The sequence below is a fragment of the Schistocerca gregaria genome, chromosome 3, assembly GCF_023897955.1.
Source record: "Schistocerca gregaria isolate iqSchGreg1 chromosome 3, iqSchGreg1.2, whole genome shotgun sequence".
NCBI classification, from domain to species: Eukaryota; Metazoa; Arthropoda; class Insecta; order Orthoptera; family Acrididae; genus Schistocerca; species Schistocerca gregaria.
The window spans coordinates 275,598,489-275,623,010 of NC_064922.1; the positions used below are offsets into that span (position 1 = coordinate 275,598,489).

Here is a 24,522-nt window from a genome sequence, read left to right on the forward strand (position 1 = left end):
AATGAAGAGATACTGGGCCCTAAGAAAAGAACAACGCACAAAGAAATGATTGATCCAGCGTACCCCAAAGAGGGTGAAACGCAAGTAGAAGAAGAAGAAGAAAGCTGCTCGTGGTTGAAATCCGACGCTGCCAGTGGGAGACGAGGTGTTCTGTAGTGTGGACACGTTGCCACTCACTGCGGTCCTATGGCAAAGTGTGCCCTGCGACGACTCGGGCTGCGCGGTGAGGCGGTGAGGCGCTTGTCGGACGGGACGAGCGCCATCTCAGACAGCCGCACGCCGCTGCCGCCCGCCGAGCCGCTGGCGCTGCGCAGCCGGGACGCCGCCTCCGCGGCCGCCGCCGCCTCCAGCCCTTCCTCCTCCTCTTCCTCCTCCTCCTCTTCCTCCTCCTCCTCCTCTTCCTCGCGGAAGCTGTGCTGCTGGTCGCCGCATATCGGGCAACCGGGCCTCAGACACCGCCTGCAACAAACGGCGCCGCCCGATAAATCAACCGCCAGCAGGCAGTCCTTTCGCTGCTAAGGCGTCGTGGCCATTTTTAGCGTTAAGCCGTCGGCACACGGTCCGTGCTGTCGAACATTAACGTTGAGCGTGCAAAGTTCAACGTGCTGCTGAACGCTCAGGAACGATGCGACTTGTGCATACTGTACGTGGGCCCCAACATGGTACACGCGAAAGCAACGCACTCCAGCGGCAGTTTTTTTTTTTTTTTTTTTTTTAGTGTGTAGTGTGGTCTGAAGAGATCATCCTTGATGACTTATTCTTCTAGGATGGGGGATGGGGTGTAAGGATAAAAGGAAAACACTTTATTTATTACACATGCACTTAGGCTTGGGCATTCAATGGGTCCTTTAGCCTGCTGGCTTTCGTGAGGTCTATCTCCTGTGGAGGGTGAAATGTGTCAAGGCTGTTATGTGTGACTGCTTCCTCGTGTTATGACAGATTGCCTAAGGGGGCGGTGAAACGTTATTGACTTCGGTACTCGATACTTGTGCCATGTTGCAGGGTTGACCGTTCCTACCGATTCTAATTGTCGAACTTCGTCCCTAAGGGCATCGATGTTGTCGAAAACTCGTAGAGCCTTGTCATGGACCTTCTCTTGTATAGTGCAGTGCGGTTCGGATGTCGACGTTTCTTGTTCACCATGTAGCTCCTGTGATCCATGGATAGCAAATGTTTTGCAGCGCTTGGAGATTCCCACGTTAGCTCTATTAAAACGCACATTTCCTCCATCGTCCACGAAAAGGAAAGTACTATGTCCAATCAATAAGGACACGGGCTTATAAAAGTGCCATTACAAATAGAGCGGTACAAATTTAGAATACTTCTCTGCATAAGATATCGTTTAGTAAAACCCCAAGGTCAGTCTTACTTGATCACAGTTCCTTCCCAGTAGTAGAATCTTTGCAACATTTGAATTACGAAACGTAAAAGAAAAACGAGAAAAAAAATCTTTATACATGTAGCGCAAGCTGTCCAGTAGATTAAGTCACAGTCACCCCTCAAAAAAAGATGAACTTATATTTACATAACATCAAATATTATAGTATATACTTATATTAAACTAATAGTAGAGTATCAGAATCTAATAAAAACGGGAATGTTAGGGAAAAAAACTCGGAAGTGTCATGATGTGAACCACCGCCCCAACAAATAACTCCACTTTTTTTTAAAAATCTCATTTTGTTCTTGTTTGTTCGTTGCATCTGCTCGGGGCCGACGTCGTAAGACATCCATTTATGTTCGTTGTTGATCGATTGACTCAAGTTTTTTTATTGCAGAGGGCACGTAACCCTCTGACCGAACACGCTGAGCTACCGTGCCGGCAAAAGTAAACTTTTCACTCGAGGTGACAGGTCAGTGACGCTATGCATTACACCGAACCAGCAACAAATCCGTTGTAACTAATCATAGTATATTAGCCCTTGCTGAAAACCTTAATCGTAGATATGTTACTAATTGCAATATAATTATAACAAACTGTACCAAGAACAATGCGTTTTGGATGGATCTTCAGTGTGTCACTGCCTTCAAATAACCTACTCTCATAATGCGCAAGTTACAATAATTCTTTTGCACCAATATGATGTTTCTCATTATTGTATTGGAACGAATCACATAGTTAGCAACGTGTTTTCCAGTGTGAATTTTCAGGGTTTTCCAGTGATTCTCAATTTGCTGGTACTCGGAAACGCCATATATACATATAGACTTGAAATGAATGCCAATATGGCGCCTCGCAACTCTGTACTGAAGAGAGGCGGGGTGCGTGTGACGTATGTGACTTTGTGCCATCTCATTGGTCAACGTTCAAACGCACGCTCAGAGTATCTGACATGCCAGATATTGCTCAGCACATTCGGGAAGACTCCCGAACGAGCTATTCCACGCTATGACGTCAGAAACTCGGCACGCTCAACGCTCAACGTTCGGATGTGGAGACGGCTTTAGGCTCTTTTGTAGAAAGTTGCATCTCGGGCCCAACATCTTTCGCAGTTTTAGATCTCTGTCATTAAGAAAGTTGAGTCTGAGAAGCACCATTTTTAGTGAAAGTAGGGACTGGAGCTATGTAAAATCCTGTTGAAGCATTTAGTTTATCATTTACCAATTAAACTTTGACTTTATAAGATGTTATAACACGGAAACTAATTAAGAGTACCAAACTTGGTAGCAGTAATGTCCAGAGTATGAGATGTATGATTTCCATGCATCACAGCGCCAACAGCCGCGCGGGATTAGCCGAGCGGTCTCAGGCGTTGCAGTCACTTGACTGTACGGCTCGTTCCGGCGGAGGTTCGAGTCTTCCCTCGGGCATGGGTGTGTGTGTTTGTCCTTAGGATGATTTAGGTTAAGTAATGTGTAAGCTTACGGACTGATGACCTTAGCAGTTAAGTCCCATAAGATTTCACACACATTTCAATATTTTTGAACACCGCCAACATACAGTTCCAACTACGGCCAACAAGTGCCGTGATCAGCCATCGTGATTCATAGTCTCGCACATCTGGCCAGTCACAGTGCACTTCCAGAATGAAATTTTCACTCTGCAGCGCAGTGTGCGCTGATATGAAACTTCCTGGCAGATTAAAACTGTGTGCCGGACCGAGACTCGAACTCGGGACCTTTGCCTTTCGCGGGCAAATGCTCTACCATCTAAGCTACCCAAGCACGACGCACGACTCCTCCTCACAGCTTTACTTCTGCCAGTACCTCGTCGTTTCATATCAGCGCACACTCCGCTGCAGAGCGAAACTCTCATTCTGGAAACTTCCCCTAGGCTGTGGCGAAGCCATGTCTCCGCAATATCCTTTCTTTCAGGAGTGCTAGTTGTGCAATGTTCGCAGAAGAGCTTCTGTGAAGTTTGGAAGGTAGGAGAGGAGGTACAGGCAGAAGTAGAGCTGTGAGAACGGGTCATCAGTCGTGCTTGGGTAGCTGAGATGTCAGAGCACTTGCCCGCGAAAAGCAAAGGTCCCGAGTTCGAGTCTCGGTCCGGCACACAGTTTTACTCAACCAGGAAGTGTCATATAGTCTCAGTCGTGTCATACCAAACCTACGCGAGGGAGACGCATTGAACCCAACAGTTTTCATGCAAGATGGATTCTAGGCGCACATCGCTCGTGAAGGTCACCTATTTCTCCGAAATACATTTGGAAAAGATCGAATTATCAGTCGATCGTTTCCAGGATATCGCTGGCTGAAAGGGTTACGGAAGGATCATCATTCTCGGCCAATTTTTTCGAACCATTCTGGAATGGTATTGTACAGCAGCTTGAACCACGGGACACACCACTGCGTGTTGACTTCTCTCTACACTTTTTCCAAAAAATTGACGAGGGCTGGCCCTGGACCATCCTATGGAGAGACGAAGCTCATTTTTCTCTGTCGGGTTTGTTGAACACACAGAACTGCCGAGTGTGAGGATCTTCACCTCCGGTCATTGTGTATGAAGTTCCTCTGTATGGTGAATGTGTCACCGTATGGCTTGACTTCACGGCTACGTTCACCATTGGCCTATTCTTTCTTGAACAGATTGGTGCTCAAGGACCAAAGACGCGCAGTGTGACTGGCCAGTGTTATTGCGATGTCATTCGCCAATATGTCATACCAACCCTACGTGAGAGAGACGTATTGAACCCAACAGTTTTCATGCAAGATGGATTCTAGGCGCACATCGCTCTTGAAGTTCACCTACTTCTCCGAAATACATTTGGAAACGATCGAATGATCAGTCGATCGTTTCCAAACGCTTGGCCGATACGACTAGTTGAAGGATAGGATTTAACATGGGAACATCCACGCATGTGCTGATTTGAAGTGCAGCATATCAAGAGAGGTTTCCAGAATACCTGCGGACATGCTTCGTTGTGCTATGCAGAATGTAATCCTGCGCTTTCAGATACTTCTGGACACTGATGGTCCTTTTTAGCAATAATGTTATGATATACCGCATTATCACATTAAAAGTGTTTCAATGGAATTGATTCTGCATTATTTCTCTTTCCCGTGTTCTTGACATTAATGCTACCACGTTTGGTACTCGTACTGCGATTAGTTTCCCTGTTGTAACTTGCTAAATAGGGAAAGTGAAATTATAATCACCCTGTACTTATTGATTTACATGACCTGGCATAAGACTGTATTACATCTCACCAGTCATTCTACACTGGTGTGCAAAATGTAACGAAAAAACTAACTTTCACCTCATATGTCACTCCCATATATCACAGGTCGATGAAACTTGGTCCTTACATAGAAAGGACAGCTACAATACAGTCTAGAAGGTAACTCAAAGAAATACGCAATGAGACGAATAGAAATTACATTTTTATTGAAACATAATAATTATATTGAAGTCACCGCACGTCCCATGAAGATAACAAAGGCGGGAATGGTTATTAATAGTAAGTGTGATAACCACGGATGACATCGCACGCTCTGCAACATGATCCCATGGAGACCGCACCATTCGTATGTCTCGTGGTAGGGCGAACCATTCCTCCACCAATGCCTGTGACAGCTCGCGGGTGGCCTTTGGAACATGTGGACGTGCTCCTGTACATCTCCAAAACGCATACCACACGTTCTCAGTGAGATTTAAGTCGGGTAAACGGTAAAATAACAGTCGAACGCACCCCTGAAAAGAAGCACACTCGGAGGAGTACGTGTCGCAATAGCTTTGACCGCTGAGAACGTCGCTCAAAGATTTGGAGGTCAGTACCCTAGTGCAATATTATGCTTTCTCACACCATAACACCTAAACCACCATACCGATCGTGTTGGGCAACGTTCCTGGATGCATTACGAGTTCCCACTCTCGCCATATAAGGATGATCGTTTCGAACGTCCAGGTATTATGATTTAGGGAGGCATAATGATGCATTCGCGTACTGACGTCCAAGTATTCGTCAACGTTATTGTGACATCGTCTTTTCAGGGTTGCCTTCACCCTTACCTTTTTTTATGGGTGACAATGGTTGACAGCATTGAGAACGCAGATGGACAAGCTCTTGGAACGAGAGTATATTCGGCAAATGGACTGGCCTACTCATTCCCCCAAATTAAATCCCATTGAACACCTATGGGATGCGGTGGGGAAAGTTGTTTTAGTATGTCATTATGTACTAAAAGTCATCCAGAAGTTGTCAAACTACAGCTGCAGGAATGAAATGCCCTAGTACAGGAACATATCGACCTTGTGGGCAGCACGGGAGAAAGTTTCACAGCATGTATTACCGTACGTGGTGAACACACTCCATTAAGAAACATTTCACGCTGTTTGTAATGTCCAGGGGCCCACTGTGAGTCATTCTGACTTCAATGTAATTATGTCTCAGAATAAAAGTGTCATTTCATTTCATGTCATTGCGTATTCTTTCAGTTACCTTCTGTGCAGTAGTAGAAAAGAGCTTTCTCAGTAGGCTCCAAGTTTCATTTAGCTAATTTACTTGTCAATGACACATCATGCGAATGTTACTTTCGTCCTAAGTTCTGCACATCAGTCTATTTCAAAATTCATTTCAAGTACATTATATATAACTTACATCTTCATGTAGAATCCAATATTTACGAGGGTGATACCAAAAGTAAGGTCTCCTACTTTTCATAAGTACATAGACCTGTTTACTTCTACAATGGTTTACATCAGTTTACAGCTTGAACATTTAGCTATTTTTTGAGATAATCACTATTTTTGGCGATGCATTTTTATAGACGCTGTGGCAGTTTTTGTATGCCCATGTCATACCAGCTCGCCTCCATGCTGCTCAGAAAGTTATGAACCTCTTCATTCACCTCGTCGTCGAAGCTGAATCGCTGGGAGCACAATTAGCGCTGACAGGTACTGTGAAATTCTGAAAAAACTCAAACGGGCAATTCAGAACCGGAGAAGAGGAATGTTGAGCAAGGGCGTACACATTCTCCATGACAACGCTCGCCCACACATTGCTCGGCAAACCGTTGATCTCCATCAACAGTTTCAATGGAACATAATCACCCACCCACACTATAGTCCTGAGTTAGCGCCCAGTGACTATCACCTGTTCCCTAGATTAAAAGAACATTTGGCCGGAAAGCGATTCAGCTCCGACAACGAGGTGGAAGAAGAGGTTCATAGCTTTCTGAACAGCATGTCAGCGAGCTGGTGTGACATGGGCATACAAAAACTGCCACAGCGTCTACAAAAATGGATCGACAGAAGTGGTGATTATGTCGAAAACTAGCTAAATGTTCAAGCTGTAAACTGATGTAAACCACTGTAGAAGTGAACAAGTCTATGTACTTATAAAAAATAGGAGACCTTGTTTTGCGATTACCCTCGTAGAAATGAATATGACATAAACAGTGCAGAAGAGAACATAGTTTACACATACCCATGACAAGAGCAACAATTGTGACTAATTACAGGCTTTAAATCAGTGATACTTGTATTCCTCCAAAATTATTAGCTTTCAGACACCACACGTAAATAAACTTTCAATATTTTCAAGTATTCTTACGATTCTAGTCTGCTGAAACTCGTCGAAATCGTTGAGGCACCGGATATGGTTTCTCAAACAGGCTACTACATCCTGGCTATACGAAAATGTCTGTAGGTTTGATGTACTGCATCTATTGTCATGGAACAGACAATCGCAGTTCCTCTCAGCTGTTACACGTATGCATTCATATGTATATTTAGCGACACTAACTAGAAATTACATAATTGTAGAATTTGTAGCCTCATCGACATCGACGCGGGCCTGGTGGAGGTTCGAGTCCTCCCTCGGGCATGGGTGTGTGTGTTTGTCCTTAGGATGATTTAGTTTAAGTAGTGTGTGAGCTGAGGGACCGATGACCTTAGCAGTTCAGTCCCAAAAGATTTCACACACATTTGAACTTTTTTGACACTTACGTCGCTACAGAGGGTGCTCAAGCTTGGAATGGGAGATTTAGGGAAATAACGAATAACAAAGTTCTCGTTGGTTTAACCGAACTGGAACACCATGTCTCCCGTATATGTTTCTAATGCCTACTACTTTGCCATGACAAATCAGGAAACAGTGTGATGGTACTAATTAGTTTGGTTACGGAATTCAGCAACAGAATATATCTCGTAAGAGGATTTATATTTACTATTTCTTATTGAATTCTTTCTACGGAAACAAAGTTGCCTAGAATGAAATATAAATCTGGACGGTAACAGTTATTTTTTTCAGTATCACTGTAAGTAGGCTGTTTAGGTTTTTTGTTGGTAACGCCACGTAGCGCTCTGTATGAATATCACTGACTGTGCTGTGTGCAGTCTGTGACTGGTTGGATTCATTGTTGGAATATTCGCTTGTGTAGTGTTGGACAGTTGGATGGGAACAGCGCTTAGCGGTTCGCAGTTGGAGGTGAGCCGCCAGCAGTGGTGGATTTGGGGAGAGAGATGCCATAGTTTGAGAGGTTGCTATAGGCGGACGACAGAAAAAGGAAATTTTTTTAGAAATGGATGTCATGACTTGATAGATATATATATGATGACTTTTGAACACTATTAAGGTAAATATATTGTTTGTTCTCTATCAAAATGTTTCATTTCCTAACTATGCCTATCCGTAGTTAGTGCCTTCAGTAGTTAGAATCTTTTATTTAGCTGGCAGTATTGGCGCTCGCTATATTGCAGTAGTTCGAGTAACGAAGATTTTTGGGAGGTAAGTGATTCATGAAAGGTATAGATTATTGTTAGTCAGGGCCATTTTTTGTAGGGATTATTGAAAGTCAGATTGCGTTGCGCAGAAAGAATATTGTGTGTCAGTTTGGTGATGATCAGAATAAATAAAGAGAGAACTGTCTGAGTACGTTCAGTTTTACTATGCTGTCTTTATATCAAATAACGTAAAAGTTAACTAGTACAGTCATTCATAATTTTTCTAAGGAGCAAATAATTCAGACGTGTCGCTTCCGTGCGATATTTCGATGCAGGCACTTCGTGTTATCTTTCCGTTGCGCGCTTGGCTTGAGCTGCAGCACCATCTTCCTTTTGTTGAGCTGGGAGGAGTGGCTCTGGGTCGCAAGAAGTGAGGAACGGACACCGGTGGGCATCGGACGCTTCCTTCTTCCAGACGCCGCCAGGTGTTTATTCTGCATGAGATGGCTACGGGGACCACTAGAGCCGGAGTGAGCCTGCTGCGTAGCTGAGTTGCTTGGGATGTGCAATGGACATGCAGCATGAACCATCCGAGTGTTGCCTGGGCAGTGGCTAGTGTGATCTGCTGATGTCGTTCCATTGGGATTTTCGGCCAGTGGATTGCTTACCTCCGCTGTGACCTGTATGTCGTGTAGAAGTGCAGGCCTTGGTGTGCCTTTTGGCAGGGCCACAGCTTGTATTTACATGCACCAGTTGTAATATACCGCGATTAACTGGTTTGCTGTTTCATTTCTTAACTATTTAAGAACAGATCTGTATAAGCTTTTGTCATTATTACTGTGTGTAAAATTATTAAGTATTTGAGCTCCTGCTGCTTAAATGCAGCTTTGTTGTTCTGAGATGAACTTTTTTTATCAATTTAAAATTTAATGTTCTGCAAAATGACTGTCATTTATGTTGTGGGACAGAATTACTAATTGCTTAGTGTGGAGATAACCTTTGGCTGTTTAAAAGGGCTGATTGCCTGAGTACCTAGTTATTCTGCAACGTTCGCAGGAGAGCTTCTGTAAAGTTTGGAAGGTAGGAGACGAGATATTGGCAGAAGTAAAGCTGTGAGGACGGGGGTTAGTCGTGCTTGAGTAGCTCAGATGATGCCGGCACGGTAGCTCAGCATGTTCGGTCTAAGGGCTGCTTGCTCTCTGTAAATAAAAAAAAACTGAGTTAATGAATCAACGATGAACTGAAACGGGTATCTTGCGACGTCCACCAAGAGCAGATGCAACGAACGAAAACGAACAAAATGAGATTTACACAGTTTTAATCTGCCAGGAAGTTTTATATCAGCGCACACTCCGCTGCAGAGTGAAAATCTCATTCTAGATACCTAGTTATTAATTATTTTGAGGTTGTATACCTGCAGTCGAAATTTGTCTTGGAGATGAAAAAGACACTTCACTGTTTACAGCTCCCTTCTAATCAACTGGAAAGGTAGTTTGCTAATTGTAATATGATTTTAATAAAGTCAGTGTATGGAACTATGAAAGCTGCTGCCGTTGCATGTTTTTCAGGTTCAGCCTTCCACTTCACAGCGGTTTGTGCTGAACCTTGCGTCGTTTTAACCCAAAGAGACGCTTCTTTCTGGTAGCAGAGCGTGGTTTTGTTCTGGCTTCCAATGTTAGTTGTAGCAACATTAACAGTTTAGTTTATCTAGTTTAAGGTTTATTAATTTTTTGTAATGACACGCTTTGCTCACTTATGATACAAAAGGATAGAACCAGTGTTTTCAAACCCAGGGGGTGTCTTGGCTCGAACTACATTAGGAGAATTAAATACTAAATGTTAGAGGGGCGGTAACTGCTGATAACGTGATGGAGGTTAGTAAGCACTTGCCGGGTGTCTTGCACTGGCCACTGTTTCCCATTGCCGCAAATGCACTGGATGCAGTAGGTGCTGCACTAGCTTTGTGTGGTGTGTCTCTTTCTGGCGCCTGAATTTATTCGCAATAGTAATCCCTCCCATATCCAAATCCGTTGAGCTCAAACTCACCATAACCACTGGGTTTGTAGACTGCGTTATTTATGGCATATATAGGACTCTTCCGACCAAAATACGACCATTGAAAGTTGCTTCAGCAAGCGATGAATTTGCGAATAGGTCTTAATGTAGCAGGGTGCCAAGTGGAAAGTGGTGTAGTAGGTGGAGGCATTTTAGCACCAGAACAGGTGAATGACTCAGTCCTCTTGGAAGGGAGGTCTGTAGTAAGTCACCTCATTGCAGAATCTTTTGGTAAGCTCACAAACCACATATCTGCCTTGGTGAGAGTAATTTATCCAGTCAGGAGCCGGAGACTCTGTTGAGAGTTCTTTATCGGTTTCCAGCTGTTTTGACTAATAAATAAGGTGCTATCATTAGAATTCATTACAAAATATGGTTTACTGATGGTGCCTAGCACTCTCCTATTAGCTTTAACCACCCAAGATGGAAGTGTTATAAGGAATAGTGGACAATATGCTGAAGGACGGAGTCATCAGGAGACTATGCCCCCTTCCATGATTATAATCCTTAAAGGGGAATTGAGATTTCGCCTGGTCGTGGACTACAGCCAGTAAAACCAGAAGATGATTTTGGAATCTGTTCCATTTCAGGAATTACATCGTTGTTTTAGCTGGTTTGTTGGTGGCTAAAATTTCACGGTCCACGATCTTAACCAGGTCCATTATCGAACACCCCTCACTGAAGATTCCAAGCTAGTGAATGCTTTCTGCATCGATAGGAATCTATATGAATTTAACTGAGTTCCATTTGTCCTGTCCAGGGAAGCAGCCGTTGTTTCGTGATTGCTGGATAATGGATAGGGCGATCTGAAATATAAATCGATTTATAGTCACCTTGACGGTATGGTAGTTTATAGCGCCTTGTTTGAAGAACGCGTTCAGAATCTTAATCAAGAGTTTCTCCGTTTTTGTGGTGCAGGACTCACTGTTAAGCCAATCAAAAGTCTGGCAGACAAGGAATTTTCCTTTCTGGGCCATTTAGTGTCGGCAGATGTGGTAAAGAAAGCACAAAAGATTTACATAAGTTTACCCCACATAGCAACAAGAACTGAGTCACTTAATTCATTGCTATGATCAATTTTTTTGGAAATTCGTACCCCATTTCGCGCAACTGGTGGCTACATTGAAAAAATCTCAACTGTCGGCCTTTGGTGTCATTCAAACGACTTTGGTAACCCACTGGTTCTGGATGTCCCTCATTTTCAAAAACTTTTATTGTGCAGACAAATGCTTCTAGTTCGGGCATGGCTGCCATGTTGCTTCAAGAAGATGAAGGTGAGCGGCGTCCTATAGCTTACGCGTCTGGAACACTCTCTCCAGTTGAATTAAAACATTCCATGTATGATTGGGAGGCCTTGGCCATGATGCTCGTGCTGGAGTGATTCCTGGATGAAAATTCTTTGTTGCAACGGGATTCCATGGACTTCATGAAACCATTGGAACAATTTTCCTTGCAACATGTTTAATTCGACATTCAATAAACCAATTCTTAAGAAGACATCACTTTGGTTTTGAAGCAGCAGCATGATACTTCTTATCTTGAGCACCAGCATTTTGCTCTGGAAACCGAAAACCAAGTTTTCCGTTGGGTCCTGGTCTGGCTCAGGGAGACCACACATATTGCCCATAGGACAGTCCACATTTCACCTTGAAACACATATGGGGCACCGGTATTTGGGTAGCTGATGCTTTAAGTCAGATGCTTAACGAGGGTAAGCAGAATGGTCAGGACAGCTGCCACACAGAGAATTTAATCTGGGTAATGAGGGTTCTCTGGGAGATACCTGAGCTGCTTAGTAATTTGAGCGAACGACAGAACCGGGACCACTCCTTGAAGGAGATTAAGCAGCAGCTTCTGGACGATCAACAGGTGCTGGGTGATTGTCTGAAGAAAGGCATTATTTACAGGGTGACAAGTATTGAACTGTGTGAAATAAAAAACTTCGGTTTGCTTTAGGACGTATAACCTGCATGATTGGCACGGGGAATGATGGGAATTAGTATAGTCTGGTTTAGCGACGAAACCCACTTTCATTTTGATGGGTTCGTCAATAAGCAAAATTGACTCGTTTGTGGGACAAAATCCGCATTTCGCGATCGAGACGTCTCTTCAGCCTCGACAGGTGACTGTGGTTGTGCAATGTCCAGTCACGGAACAATCGGTGAGTACCGAACGCTACATGAAGGTTTCGGATGATAATTTAATTCCCATTATCCAAAGTGACTCCGATTTCGGCAAGACGGAGCTCGGCCCCATCGATTCAGGAGAGCGTTTTATGTTCTGGAGGAGCACGTTGGGCACCACATTCTGGTTTTAGGATACCCAGAAGCCACTGGTATGGGCCTCGATTGGCTGGATCTGAACCCACATGACTCCTTTGTGTGGGGCTGTATCAAAGACAAGGTGTGCAGCAATAATCCCATAACCACTGCTGAGCTGAAAACAGCAATTCAGGAGGTCATCGACAACACTGATGTTCCGCCACTTCAGCGAGTCACGCAGAATTTCGCTATTCGTCTGCGCCACATCATTGTCGATGCTGTCAGGTACATCGAACATAAATCCGAATATATGTAGTGACGTTTACATATTGAATAAAGTGTGTCACGCCGTAGTTTGTAACTAATTTCCTTTATTTCATATAGCTCAATAATTGTCATCATGTACTACGAAACTAATAGCGTTAACAACTTCAGCGCTCGCGCTCCAAATGAGCTAATTTCGGATATTTTGCATTACTTTCACAATTTTGTAGTAGGCGGTCATTTGAGAGACGCTACAATTATTTCTCAGCTTAGAGAGAACCTCATCCAGACTACCTTCTACAAGGACGTTCGGAAGGCAGGGGATGAATGCCACGGCTGTAAGACAGCCAACCCTAATCCTTACTCTTGAAAAGGGTTGTTTCAATCCACAACGGAAAATGGTCGAATGGACAAATTCATCACTTACATTGGTCTGCCAGCTAGGATGCCGTATGGAAACCGTTACATCTTGGTTATTGTGGATGACTTCTTGCGTGTCATGTGGCTTGTTCCAAGTAGCAGGGTCACGCGGTTGTTTTAACTATGTGATGCCTAAATGACGTATATGGAAATGGTAATGAGCGTTTGTCGTCATTGGCCGGGAAGCCTCTTATGGTGCAGGTCCGGCAGCCATGGTGCAGGTCTTATGGACGGCAATCCGTCACGCTGACCACTCAGTTATCGGGGCGGACACTGACATATATGCCATCTTCGGTATATATAAAAAACTACGGAAACTAACTTATGCTAAGAAGAACACACACCCCTGACCGAGGGAGGACTCAAACCTCCGTTGGCAGTCACCGCGCAACCCGTAACTTGGCGCCTCTGGTTAGAGGCGCGGCCATCTTGGGTCCTACGAGGGAACTGGGTAGTGGTATTGCCAATACTCAGGCGTTCGTGTCGCGGCAAGTTAGTAGGTTCTGTTTGAAGATGTTTTTCTACCACCATACCCTATAATTATTTGCAGAAAAGGTTACTCGCAACCTCAAGTCCGCTCTCATTGTGTGTCATTAGTATTCTCAGAGAAAATGGGGCACTTCACTCCCTTAGTTAAACTTTTCAATTCCGCTCACCGTGAGGCCAGTAAGACTATTATTTGATGTTGAGATAGCCCCTTAACTGGATAATTTGCATGTATTAATTTCTTCCTGATAAGCTAACGTTCCAGGTCATAAAGAAAAATTGGAAACGTGCCCACATCCGATCATTCCGTTGGTTCAGAATATATGGAATCAGAAACCTCTAGCTCTTGGTCTAGTGGCTAGCGATGCTGCCTCTGGATCACGGGCTCCCGGGTTCGATTCCCGGCCGGGTTGGAGATTTTCTCTACTCTGGGTATTTGTGTTGCCCTCATTGTTTAATCAGCATACGTGACAGTGGCTAGATATGACTGTGTAAAAATTAGGACTTCGTACGGGCGCTGATGGCCGCGCAGTTGAGAGAAACCTGTAGATCCCATGTATTTCATTTCAAGCAAGGGGGGGAGACAAGTTTCCTTCTTGCTGGGAGAAAAAAGGGGGAATGGATGACCTCTCTGTTTTCTGTGGAGGAGGATCAGCCGTGTGCACCGTTTGCGATATCTCGATGTGGGTACTTTGCGCTATCTTTCTGCTGCGCATGTGGCTAGGGTTGTAGCGCTGACTGTTGGCCGTTTTACGCAGCTGAGAGGAGTGGATCCAGTTCGCAATGGGTGAGGAACGGACGTGAACAGCGTGGGTTGGCTGCGGGGACAACTAGAGCCAGAGTGGGGGGGGGGGGGGGGGGCTAGCTCGGTCGAGTCGCTTGGGCCGTTCCGTGGACGCCCGATGCGCCCTGTCCGAGTGTTTCCTGGGCAGCGGCCAGCGTGTTCCGCTGATGTGGTTCTATTGGGATTTCCGGTCAGTATCTTGTTTAGTGGCACTGCATCCCGTCTCGAGGCGACGGCGACACTGTAGGCTGTATTTACATTCACGTGTTCTAATATACCACGATCGCCTGGTTTACTGTTTCAGTATTTATTTAAGATCTCATTTGCATAATCTTTTGTCATTATTGTGCGGGGTAAGATTATTTCTCATTTGAGCCCTGCTGCTTAATTTCAGCTTAGTTATTATTATTGTTCTGGGATAGTTTTGTTGTTTTTCCCTTGTTTTTTGTTTTTGCTATTTAAAAGCTGATTTGCCTAAGCTTTCGTCGTCGTTATTCTATCGGGTAAAATTATCAATTGTTTGAACTCCACTGCTTAAGTGCATTATTATTACTTTGAGAGTAATTTTTTAATTATTTTAAATATAATGTTGTTAATAAGGTTTGTTATTTGTTGCTGTGGGATAAATTACTAGCTATTTACTAAGGAGATAACCTTTGGCCTTTTAAAAGGGCTGACTGCCTGAGTACCTCGCTATTAATTATTTTGAGCCTTTACACCCGCTGATGAGATTTCATCAACTTGGAGGCGGAAAAAGATTTTTCTCTGTTTACAGCTCGTTTCTGATAAACTTGACAGGTTGTGTTACGTGTAGTCCGATTTAAATAAAGTCAATGTATGTAACTACAGAGTGTTTCAAAAATGACCGGTATATTTGCAACGGCAATAAAAACCAAACGAGCAGCGATAGAAATACACCGTTTGTTACAATATGCTTGGGAAAATAGTACATTTTCAGGCGGACAAACTTTCGAAATTACAGTAGTTACAATTTTCAACAACAGATGGCGCTGCAAGTGATGTGAAAGATATAGAAGACAACGCAGTCTGTCGGTGCGCCATTCTGTACGTCGTCTTCCTGCTGTAAGCGTGTGCTGTTCACAACGTGCAAGTGTGCTGTGGACAACATGGTTTATTTCTTAGAACAGAGGATTTTTCTGGTGTTGGAATTCCACTGCCTAGAACACAGTGTTGTTGCAACAAGACGAAGTTTTCAAGGGAGGTTTAATGTAACCAAAGGACCGAAAAGCGATACAATAAAGGATCTGTTTGAAAAATTTCAACGGACTGGGAACGTGACGGATGAACGTGCTGGAAAGGTAGGGCGACCGCGTACGGCAACCACAGAGGGCAACGAGCAGCTAGTGCAGCAGGTGATCCAACAGCGGCCTCGGGTTTCCGTTCGCCGTGTTCCAGCTGCGGTCCAAATGACGCCAACGTCCACGTATCGTCTCATGTGCCAGAGTTTACACCCCTATCCATACAAAATTCAAACGCGGCAACCCCTCAGCGCCGCTACCATTGCAGCACGAGAGACATTCGCTAACGATATAGTGCACAGGATTGATGACGGCGATATGCATGTGGGCAGCATTTGGTTTACTGACGAAGCTTATTTTTACCTGGACGCCTTCGTCAATAAACAGAACTGGCGCACATGGGGAACCGAAAAGCTCCATGTTGCAGTCCCATCGTCTCTGCTATCCAAAACATACAGGAGGCGGCGTGGATTGGCCTCCCTATTCGCCAGACATGAACCCCTGTGACTTCTTTCTGTGGGGACACTTGAAAGACCAGGTGTACCGCCAGAACCCAGAAACAATTGGACAGCTGAAGCAGTACATCTCATCTGCATGTGAAGCCATTCCGCCGGACACGTTGTCAAAGGTTTCGGGTAATTTCATTCAGAGACTACGCCATATTATTGCTACGCATGGTGGATATGTGGAAAATATCGTACTATAGAGTTTCCCAGACCGCAGCGCCATCTGTTGTTGACAATTGTAACTACTGTAATTTCGAAAGTTTGTCTGCCTGAAAATGTACTGTTGTCCCAAGCATATTGCAACAAACGATGTATTTCTATCGCTGCTCGTTTAGTTTATATTGCCGTTTCAAATATACCGGTCATTTTTGAAACACCCTGTAGATGCAGCACAATGTTCGGAAAGGAAATCTTGATAGACAGATGGGGAATTGAATATGTTGCTTTCGAATGCTAGTTCAGTGCCATAGAAACGTCGCCCAGTAGGTTAAGACAGTTTAATAATGTTTATATTGAGAGGTGCTTAAGTTTAAGTTGACAAACAAAGAAGGTACATCTTGGAGATGATTCTATTTATTACAGAATACTCAGGTTACTGAAACAGTAATTCAGAAAACACTATAAGTGAAACACAATGAAGGACTGTTACGTGAAACACACTGTGAACAACAGAAATCTTTGCGATAGTGTATTCAGCACTTTCCCCGGCCGTATTGTGATTTAAGCACCTACGATCGCCAAACTACGATTTTTAAAATTATTTTTGGTTGTAATTATGTTTTCTTACGTGATTCACGTTCTTATATTCAGAGAAAAACGTAGTTTGTGAGTTACGGCTGTGAGTCGTCTGAACGTTGTTTAGTGAGTTTTCGTATTGTAACTATTTGTTTCACTCCTTTTCTTCGGCGGAGGAAGATACCATACGGTTTGGTGAATATAGGAAAATCACAGAAAATCATATCAAGTCTAAACTGCCTTCCTGAGTTGTCTTTACCTCATGTATAGGCATCTAGAGGTATGTTTGTCGCTGGACATGCCTGTTTGTGAGAGGGCTGTTCGGAGAGTAAGTTTCGATTGTTCGCGATGTGGAAACCACAATGAAAATACGATGAAGCTTTGCACAAATGTGTTGAGCAGTATCACAAGTATGTCCAACGGTCGCGTGACGTCGCTCTTGTCAGTCCTGACGCACAGCGTACACGTAAAAAATGACTGCAAAGTAATATCTCACACCAACTACGAGTGCCTGGTGATAGATTTATGGCGAATTCGTGCAGCCCACACAGCGTAATTATCATGCATTTCTTTCTTCATGACAATTCTTGGCCGCACACTGCAGGGCCAATGTAGACTGCCGGAGCGTTTCTGATGGAAAGTGTACACCCACCGTACAGCCATGAATTGACTCCCTCTGAGTTTTATCTCCGCTCACATGAAAACAATAATCCGGCACAGTCAACGAGCTACAACCTCCAGTAGTGAGTTGTCGGTAAGAATTGGCCGCTGCCTTCTATGACGAGCTGGTACGTAGGTTTGACAAATGTGTAAAATGGTTCAAATGGCTCTGAGAACTATGGGACTTAACATCTGAGGTCATCAGTTCCCTAGAACTTAGAACTACTTAAACCTAACGAACCTAAGGACATCACACACATCCACGCCCGAGGCAGGATTCGGACCTGCGACCGTGGCGGTCGTGCGTTTCCAGACTGAAGCGCCTAGAACCGCTCGGCCGTCACGGCCGGTGACAAATGTGTAAGTCGGAGCTGTGGCTATGTAGAGAAGTAGTTTAAAGGTGTATCCAAGTGTTCCAAACAAAAAATAAAATTGATTTTCACTCTGTTTTCCATTTCGCGACCGGTCGGAGCTTGATAAACAAATAACCCTCGTATATTGATGCTTGTACGGAGTATGGATCTTGCGTACTATTCTGCTGAGTTCCCAACAGGAGCACTGTGTCCCTTTTCTTCATAATGGAGGAAACGACAGCGGCTAATCGTGCTTGAATGTCCGGTTTGCACTGCCAGTTGCTTGTATTATTGGCCATCAGAATAAATCAGTCATTGTAATACGTAATATGAGTGGAAATAATGAGAGAAAAACAGGTGTCCCCCCCCCCCCCCCGAATTGTACTCTCAGCTCTAAAAGGAAAGTCACAGGAACCAAAGTGGTACAATTGTAAGCTATTCAAATTTGTTGTTCAGAGGGATCACTGATGGAGAGTCGAGCACGTGGACTCCATCTTACTCTAGTTTATCTCTCTATCTCAGAAGACAAAAATGACGCTGAAGCGCAGAAGCAGGTCAATGAAAACTATTAACCCGCAGCCTGATACGAGAAATATTCCTTTTGAATAACATGGCCCATTACTACTATCCTATAAATTCTCCAACAGCAATTCAAATACTTATCAAGATAATGTACAATACATGTCAGAGAATTCATCGTTCAGTTGAATTGAGAATCCATGTGGCTCAGTACACTACCATGGTCCTTCCAAAGGATTTACGAGAAAGGCAGTAAAAACTGTTAGTCCTTCTACGACATAGTTTCTTTATACTTGTTCAATTCAGTTTATGCTAAAACGAACGCTTTTCAATATCCGTAACTTCCTTGAGTATAATGATCTTCACACACGACGTGTGTTTTGTTATGTAGATTAAAATACGCTTTCCTTTTGCGAAAATGAAAATAGTTACAGAGACCCTGAGCTCATTTGGTACACTGTTGTATATAAAAAAAATCTTACTGTGATCTTTAACGAGTTACTTTATTCGTTAACTAGATGATTTTAAATAGAATGGCAACAAAAAATGACGAAAAGGAAGAAAACTTATAATAGATGTTTAAGTCCAATATCATATATAGTGAGCCGGCCAGTGTGACCGAGCGGTTCTAGGTGCTTCAGTCTGGAACCGCGCGAGCGCTACAGTCGCAAGTGCGAATCCTGCTTCGGGCAAGAATGTGTGTGATGTCCTTAGGTTCCTTAGGTTTAAGTAGTTCTAAGTTCTAGGGAACTGATGACCTCAGATGTTAAGTCCCATAGTGCTCAGAGCCATTTTATCACATACAGTGTTTCTTAAAGCAGAGTTGCATATATTGAAATTACTGAAGGAAATATCTAATATTAGTAGTAAGACTGAAATGGACATTCTTGAACAAATTTTAACTTTGAACGTAGGGTTGTCTAGATGCAGGTGCAGGGGAAATCACATATCATCATCTTCCTCCTTTCCCAGCGATGTCCCCTTCCAAAGCCAGGATCCACACTCCCTCATGCCCTTCCTACCCCTTTTCTAAGCCTAATATTTCTCTTCCTCCCTCCCTCTTCCTCCCTCCCGTTTTGTAAGCCATGCTCCTTTTTTAGAAACAGGCCTATCAAAGAACTTCTAACTGAATACACATAATTAGCTCTCTACCAACTTTTGTAATGTACTGTTCACTCGGATTTCTCAACTCATTCTTAAGCCAAGCCCCTTTCTTGAAGACCGCCCCTTAGAAATTTTCATACGCCAAGGAGAGGGTGCCATAAAATCACTCTCGTCAAGTGCTGTTTGCCATTGCTAATGTCAGTTTGTTTACCGTAACTCAGGGATCTAAAATGGTGCAACATCATACTATGAGCAATTTGAAAACGTATTATTACTCGATTTTGCTAGAGTTTGCGTTTTAGATGTAGCTATTGTGAGTAATATGTACCTCACCATATGTTTGTTGAACTAGTGGGTGTCGCAAACAGACAAGAGCATAATCCCCTAGGTGCCTTCATTTCGTGTTTTAATATTTCGCAAATAGGTTTGAAGTTACTGCCATTTCCACAGCGAAATCATTAACTTTCTTTTGTTTTACTATATTTGAAAGACAGTCTTGGTGTTTGTGAGTAAAATGTGAAACCGTTTGTTTACTTACTGTACACTGTAGTTTTGCAGTATTTCAAGTAAAACGAATTAAAGTTTGACGATAGTGTTTTCTGCTATTTGGGGCAACATCTGTTATTGTCAATAATGTTCAAGGAACGGTACAGAGAATGAAGTATCATCACCTAAGGTTTTTAGAATGTTTTTAGGAATTTGGTCACTTCACCAAACACCAGTTTAGACCAGGAGATAATACGCATAATGCTCTCTACTAGGAGAATATAATTGACGTTATTGGCTGGCTAATGTAACTTTTTATTATTTTCGATTCTGATTTTAGGTCTAGTTGAGATAAGGTGCGCTGTGGCGGTGGGAGGGGACGAGGAAGTGCAGTTGACGAACGTAATGGAGCGGCAATTAAGGAAGAATGGCTGCCGGTATTAACAATATTGTAACTTACTGTCAAGCATTTGCATCGTAGACTCACGATGCATAAAATATGATCCTCAACCAACTGCACAGATCAAGGAACAATTTGAAATTCAACAAAAAGTGTAATTATCATTGGCTGACTTTAAATTTATTTATGTAAAACAGTGATTCTCAAGTAGCAGGTAACACTAAACTGGAAGCGCAGAGGTCTTGGTTAAATGAAATTAGGCAACAGCATGGGAAAAAGCTTGAACCAACAAGTAAAAGATACAGTTTGCAAATCCAGATAGCGACTTCCCTGAACAATCCTACAATCTTACTGCACGTGATAGATGAACCAGAACAGATGGCTAAGAAAATATCAACAGAACAGCAGAGAATAGAAAAGAAAAACTAAATGTGCTTATGAGAAAAAAAACTGCAGCAGAATTCACACATGCGCGCTCACACACACACACACACACACACACACACACACACACACACACACACCACTCCATCATCCACCCAACTATCCACCCCCCGCATATGAATTCGATGATGTGCAACATAATTGTTACAGAAAGAAATATCTTAGGTATAAAATTCTCAAGAACTAATTCGAAAGTACAGGCACCAGGGATATTGTAACAAAAAACATCTAGTAGTAGAAGAGGGGAGAAACCAAATGTTGATATTAATACAGGACTAATCATGGAATTGATAGTAAAATAATTAAATCTTCCCCAGACATAAGAAACCTTTGTAAATAAAACAGGAAGATAACAAAGAAGGACTAAGAAGTAAGTAAAATCACATGAAAAGGGGTAATAGCTACAAAATAAGACAAAAGTAAATCTGTAGTACTCATGAATACATAGGAATGCATAAATAAATCGACCTAGTATAAAAATAATGTTGAGGAACTAAAGTCTGATCCTACCATTAGATTACAAATAAAATCGAAAACCACATTAAAAACATCAAAGTCTTACTCATAACGAAAAAAGGCCAAACTTAGTACCAAAAACTCAGCAACACGAATGCTCAGAAGCCACTCCAAAACACAAGATGATCGCGTGCTGTAATTGGCAGACTAAAACTCCCCACTCGATTCATGCTTACATAATGCACCTGTATCATGCCTCTTCTTTGTTCACTAATCTTCCACCAAGTGCTTCTACCCCTACAACAACTAATTGTGTCTCTTGGGAAAGGAGCAATAATAATTGTTGTACATTCGTGCCGAAGTATACTCAAAATGTAACAAGGAATCGCTATCAAATGAGCATTTATTTATTGACAGACTACTGTGTATATCACAAATAAGTGAATGTTATTTGAAGCAGTTACGTCCTCCGATGTCTTTACCGTGATACGCCGTCGGAGGTTCGACTCCTCCCTTGGGCAGGGTTGTGTGTGTTGTCCTTAGCGTAATTTAGTTTAACTTAGATTAAATAGTGCGTAAGCAAAGGAACCGACGACCTCAGAAGTTTGGTCTCATAAGAACATACCACAGATTTCCAAACTTGTGATACGTGCATGAATTTATTGATAAATAAAGCTTTATTTCATAAAGATACCTTATTGTACCTCATTTTTCCTCAGCACGAATGTATCTCAACGATTGTTGCTTCTTTCCCTAGATACATGAATCGTTGTAGCTATACAAGCGTTTGGTGGAAGATAAAAAAAGGAAATAAAGAGAAACATAATTCTGCTGTAGTAAGTGCAAACTTCTAAAGTACCATCTTAAATGGTTACACTAATTCCTCTCGTTAATGACAGATGGTCTCTCATGATATTCAACACATTCTTAAAATCTAGAACCCTGATTTCTCAAAAATGCCAGATAAGGTAGTCAGCTAGACCAGCTTATGTTACATCTTAGCAGCTACTACAATAGTGACAAAGAATAGCAAAATTACTCTCTGGATTTATGCCACTTTGGCAGATATTTTTTTGTAGGACTGTTAGATTCGCTTTCGGCAGTCGCAGGCCCAATGGTCGCGGCAAACAGGTCATGTGAGGAAGGCCATTAGACATTCCCTGGAAATAAACATACGACATGGCGCATCTAGCAGAATGTGTACAGCACTTGCTGCAACAGCGTAGGGGACTTGCAGGCACTAAAAGAATGATTTAGAGCAGGGGCGACCATAATTTCAGCTCAGGGACCGCTCGCTGGCACGAGTGCCATTGCGCTCAACCTCACAGATACATTTCCGCTACGGGCACGCCACGCTATATGAGCGTGAGAGGGTGGGAGAGGAGGAAGTTGCAAACGTACCGTGTTTAAATGGCTCAAATGGCTCTAAGCACTATGGGACTTAACATCTGAGGTCATCAGTACCCTAGACTTAGAACTACTTAAACCTAACTAACATAAGGACATCACACACATCCGTGCCCGAGGCAGGATTCGAACCTGCGACAGTAGCAGCCGCGTGGTTCTGGACTGAATCGCGTAGAACGGCTAGACCACAGCGTCCAGCTCTTGAGTTACAGCTTCCACAGTTGCTGCTACGTGATGTCTCCGTTCATTCATTTTTGATGGTAACGGAGGAATATAAAGAGAGTCTTTTATAAACTCCCACACTAAATAATCGCATAGTCAGGTCCGGTTATCATGGAGGCCAGTAATGTAAGGCTGAAACATTTGGTCCAGTGCGACCGGTCCATCGTTCGGAAATCCTTCGATTTAAAAACTCCCGCATTTCCAGATGTCAGTGTGGCGGTGCCCCGTCCTGTTGGTAAATGAAGTCGTTCAAAGCAGTCTCCCACTGTGGGAATAGAAAGTTCTCAAGCATATCGAGATATGTGTTTCCTGTAAAAGTGAAATTGCAAGAAAAAAATTAAATTTTCATGAGTCCCTCTCATGTTGTACAACTTAATGTGGTCGTTCCGTGCTCCATATTCTCACATTATGATGATTCACCTTTTCATTTAAATGGAATTTCGCCTCGTCACTAAACACTAAGCTGGGAAGAGAACAGGAATTCTCCACCTTCCAAGAACGAAATTACAGAACTCCATACGTTGTTGTTTGTCATCTTCACGAAGAGCTTGCAGTAGCTGAATTTTGTATGCTTTTATGTGTAAATGTCGACGCAACACACGCCAGTTTGGCATCGGGGGCATGTTGAGCTATCGAGCTGCACGGCGAACGGATTTCTGCGAACTCCTTTTGAAACTATGGCTGGTGCGTTCGACGTCTGTGTCGGACAGTTGCGGACGGCCCGGCGTTATGTCTTTACACGAACAACCTGTTTCTCGGAATTTTTCATGCCATCGTCTAATGCTCTGTGCTTTAGGAGGATACACACGATACCTAGTACGAAAGTCACGTTGAACAGTTATTACTGACCCGAACTGCGCAAAACGCAAAACGCTCTCTGATGTCCCGACACCATTTTTAGTAGAACTGAAGTGGGTGCACACTCCTGCTACCTAGCGGAGACCATGTAAAACACTTCCCAGCAGTAGTCTTTTCAGGCACATATCTCAAATAACATAAACTTACAATTTTTCTAAATCGGATGATTCTTTTTGATACACACTGTATAACTATTATCGGTACAAACTGTCTGCACACAGAGAGATGCCGACAGTTTCACAGATTTGCGACGTAACCATGACTTGTTTGGTTTCATAAATGTTGAAAATTAGGAGGATTGATAAGGTAAGGAATGATGAGGTTCTGTGCATAATCGGGGAGGAAAGGAATATAAGGAAAATATAAGGAGAAGAGACAGGGTGACAGGACACCTTTTAAGACGTAAGAGAATGACTTCCATGGTACTAGAGGGAGCTGCAGAGGGCAAAAACTTTTAGAAGAGGTCAGAGATTGGAATACATCCAGCAAATAATTGAGGACGTAGGTTGCAAGTGCTACTCTGAGATGAAGAGGTTGGCACAGGAAAGGAATTGGTGGTGGGTCGCATCAAACCAGACAAAAGACTGATGACTCAAAAATGTCGATCGAAATATTATAGCACTTCTTCAATTTCATTATGTAGCCATGAAAAGTGTATCTGAGGAAAACAGTTTTAACGTAGAGGGATTGGTTATTAAAACGGGAAATCGCTCGTAGGTCAGTCAATTACATCCGCACA

The 24,522-nt window shown here is 43.1% G+C and overlaps 1 protein-coding gene across 2 annotated transcripts in view; it reads right to left on the reverse strand.

The window, feature by feature from the left end:
* LOC126354785 (proton channel OtopLc-like) overlaps window positions 1–24,522 on the reverse strand; it is a 223,333-nt gene that overhangs the window by 112,199 nt on the left and 86,612 nt on the right. For both annotated transcript variants that reach the window (XM_050004692.1, XM_050004693.1), the window contains exon 2: window positions 178–459. In XM_050004692.1, coding sequence (XP_049860649.1) covers window positions 178–459 — 282 coding nt within the window. The remainder of the gene's footprint in view (window positions 1–177; window positions 460–24,522) is intronic.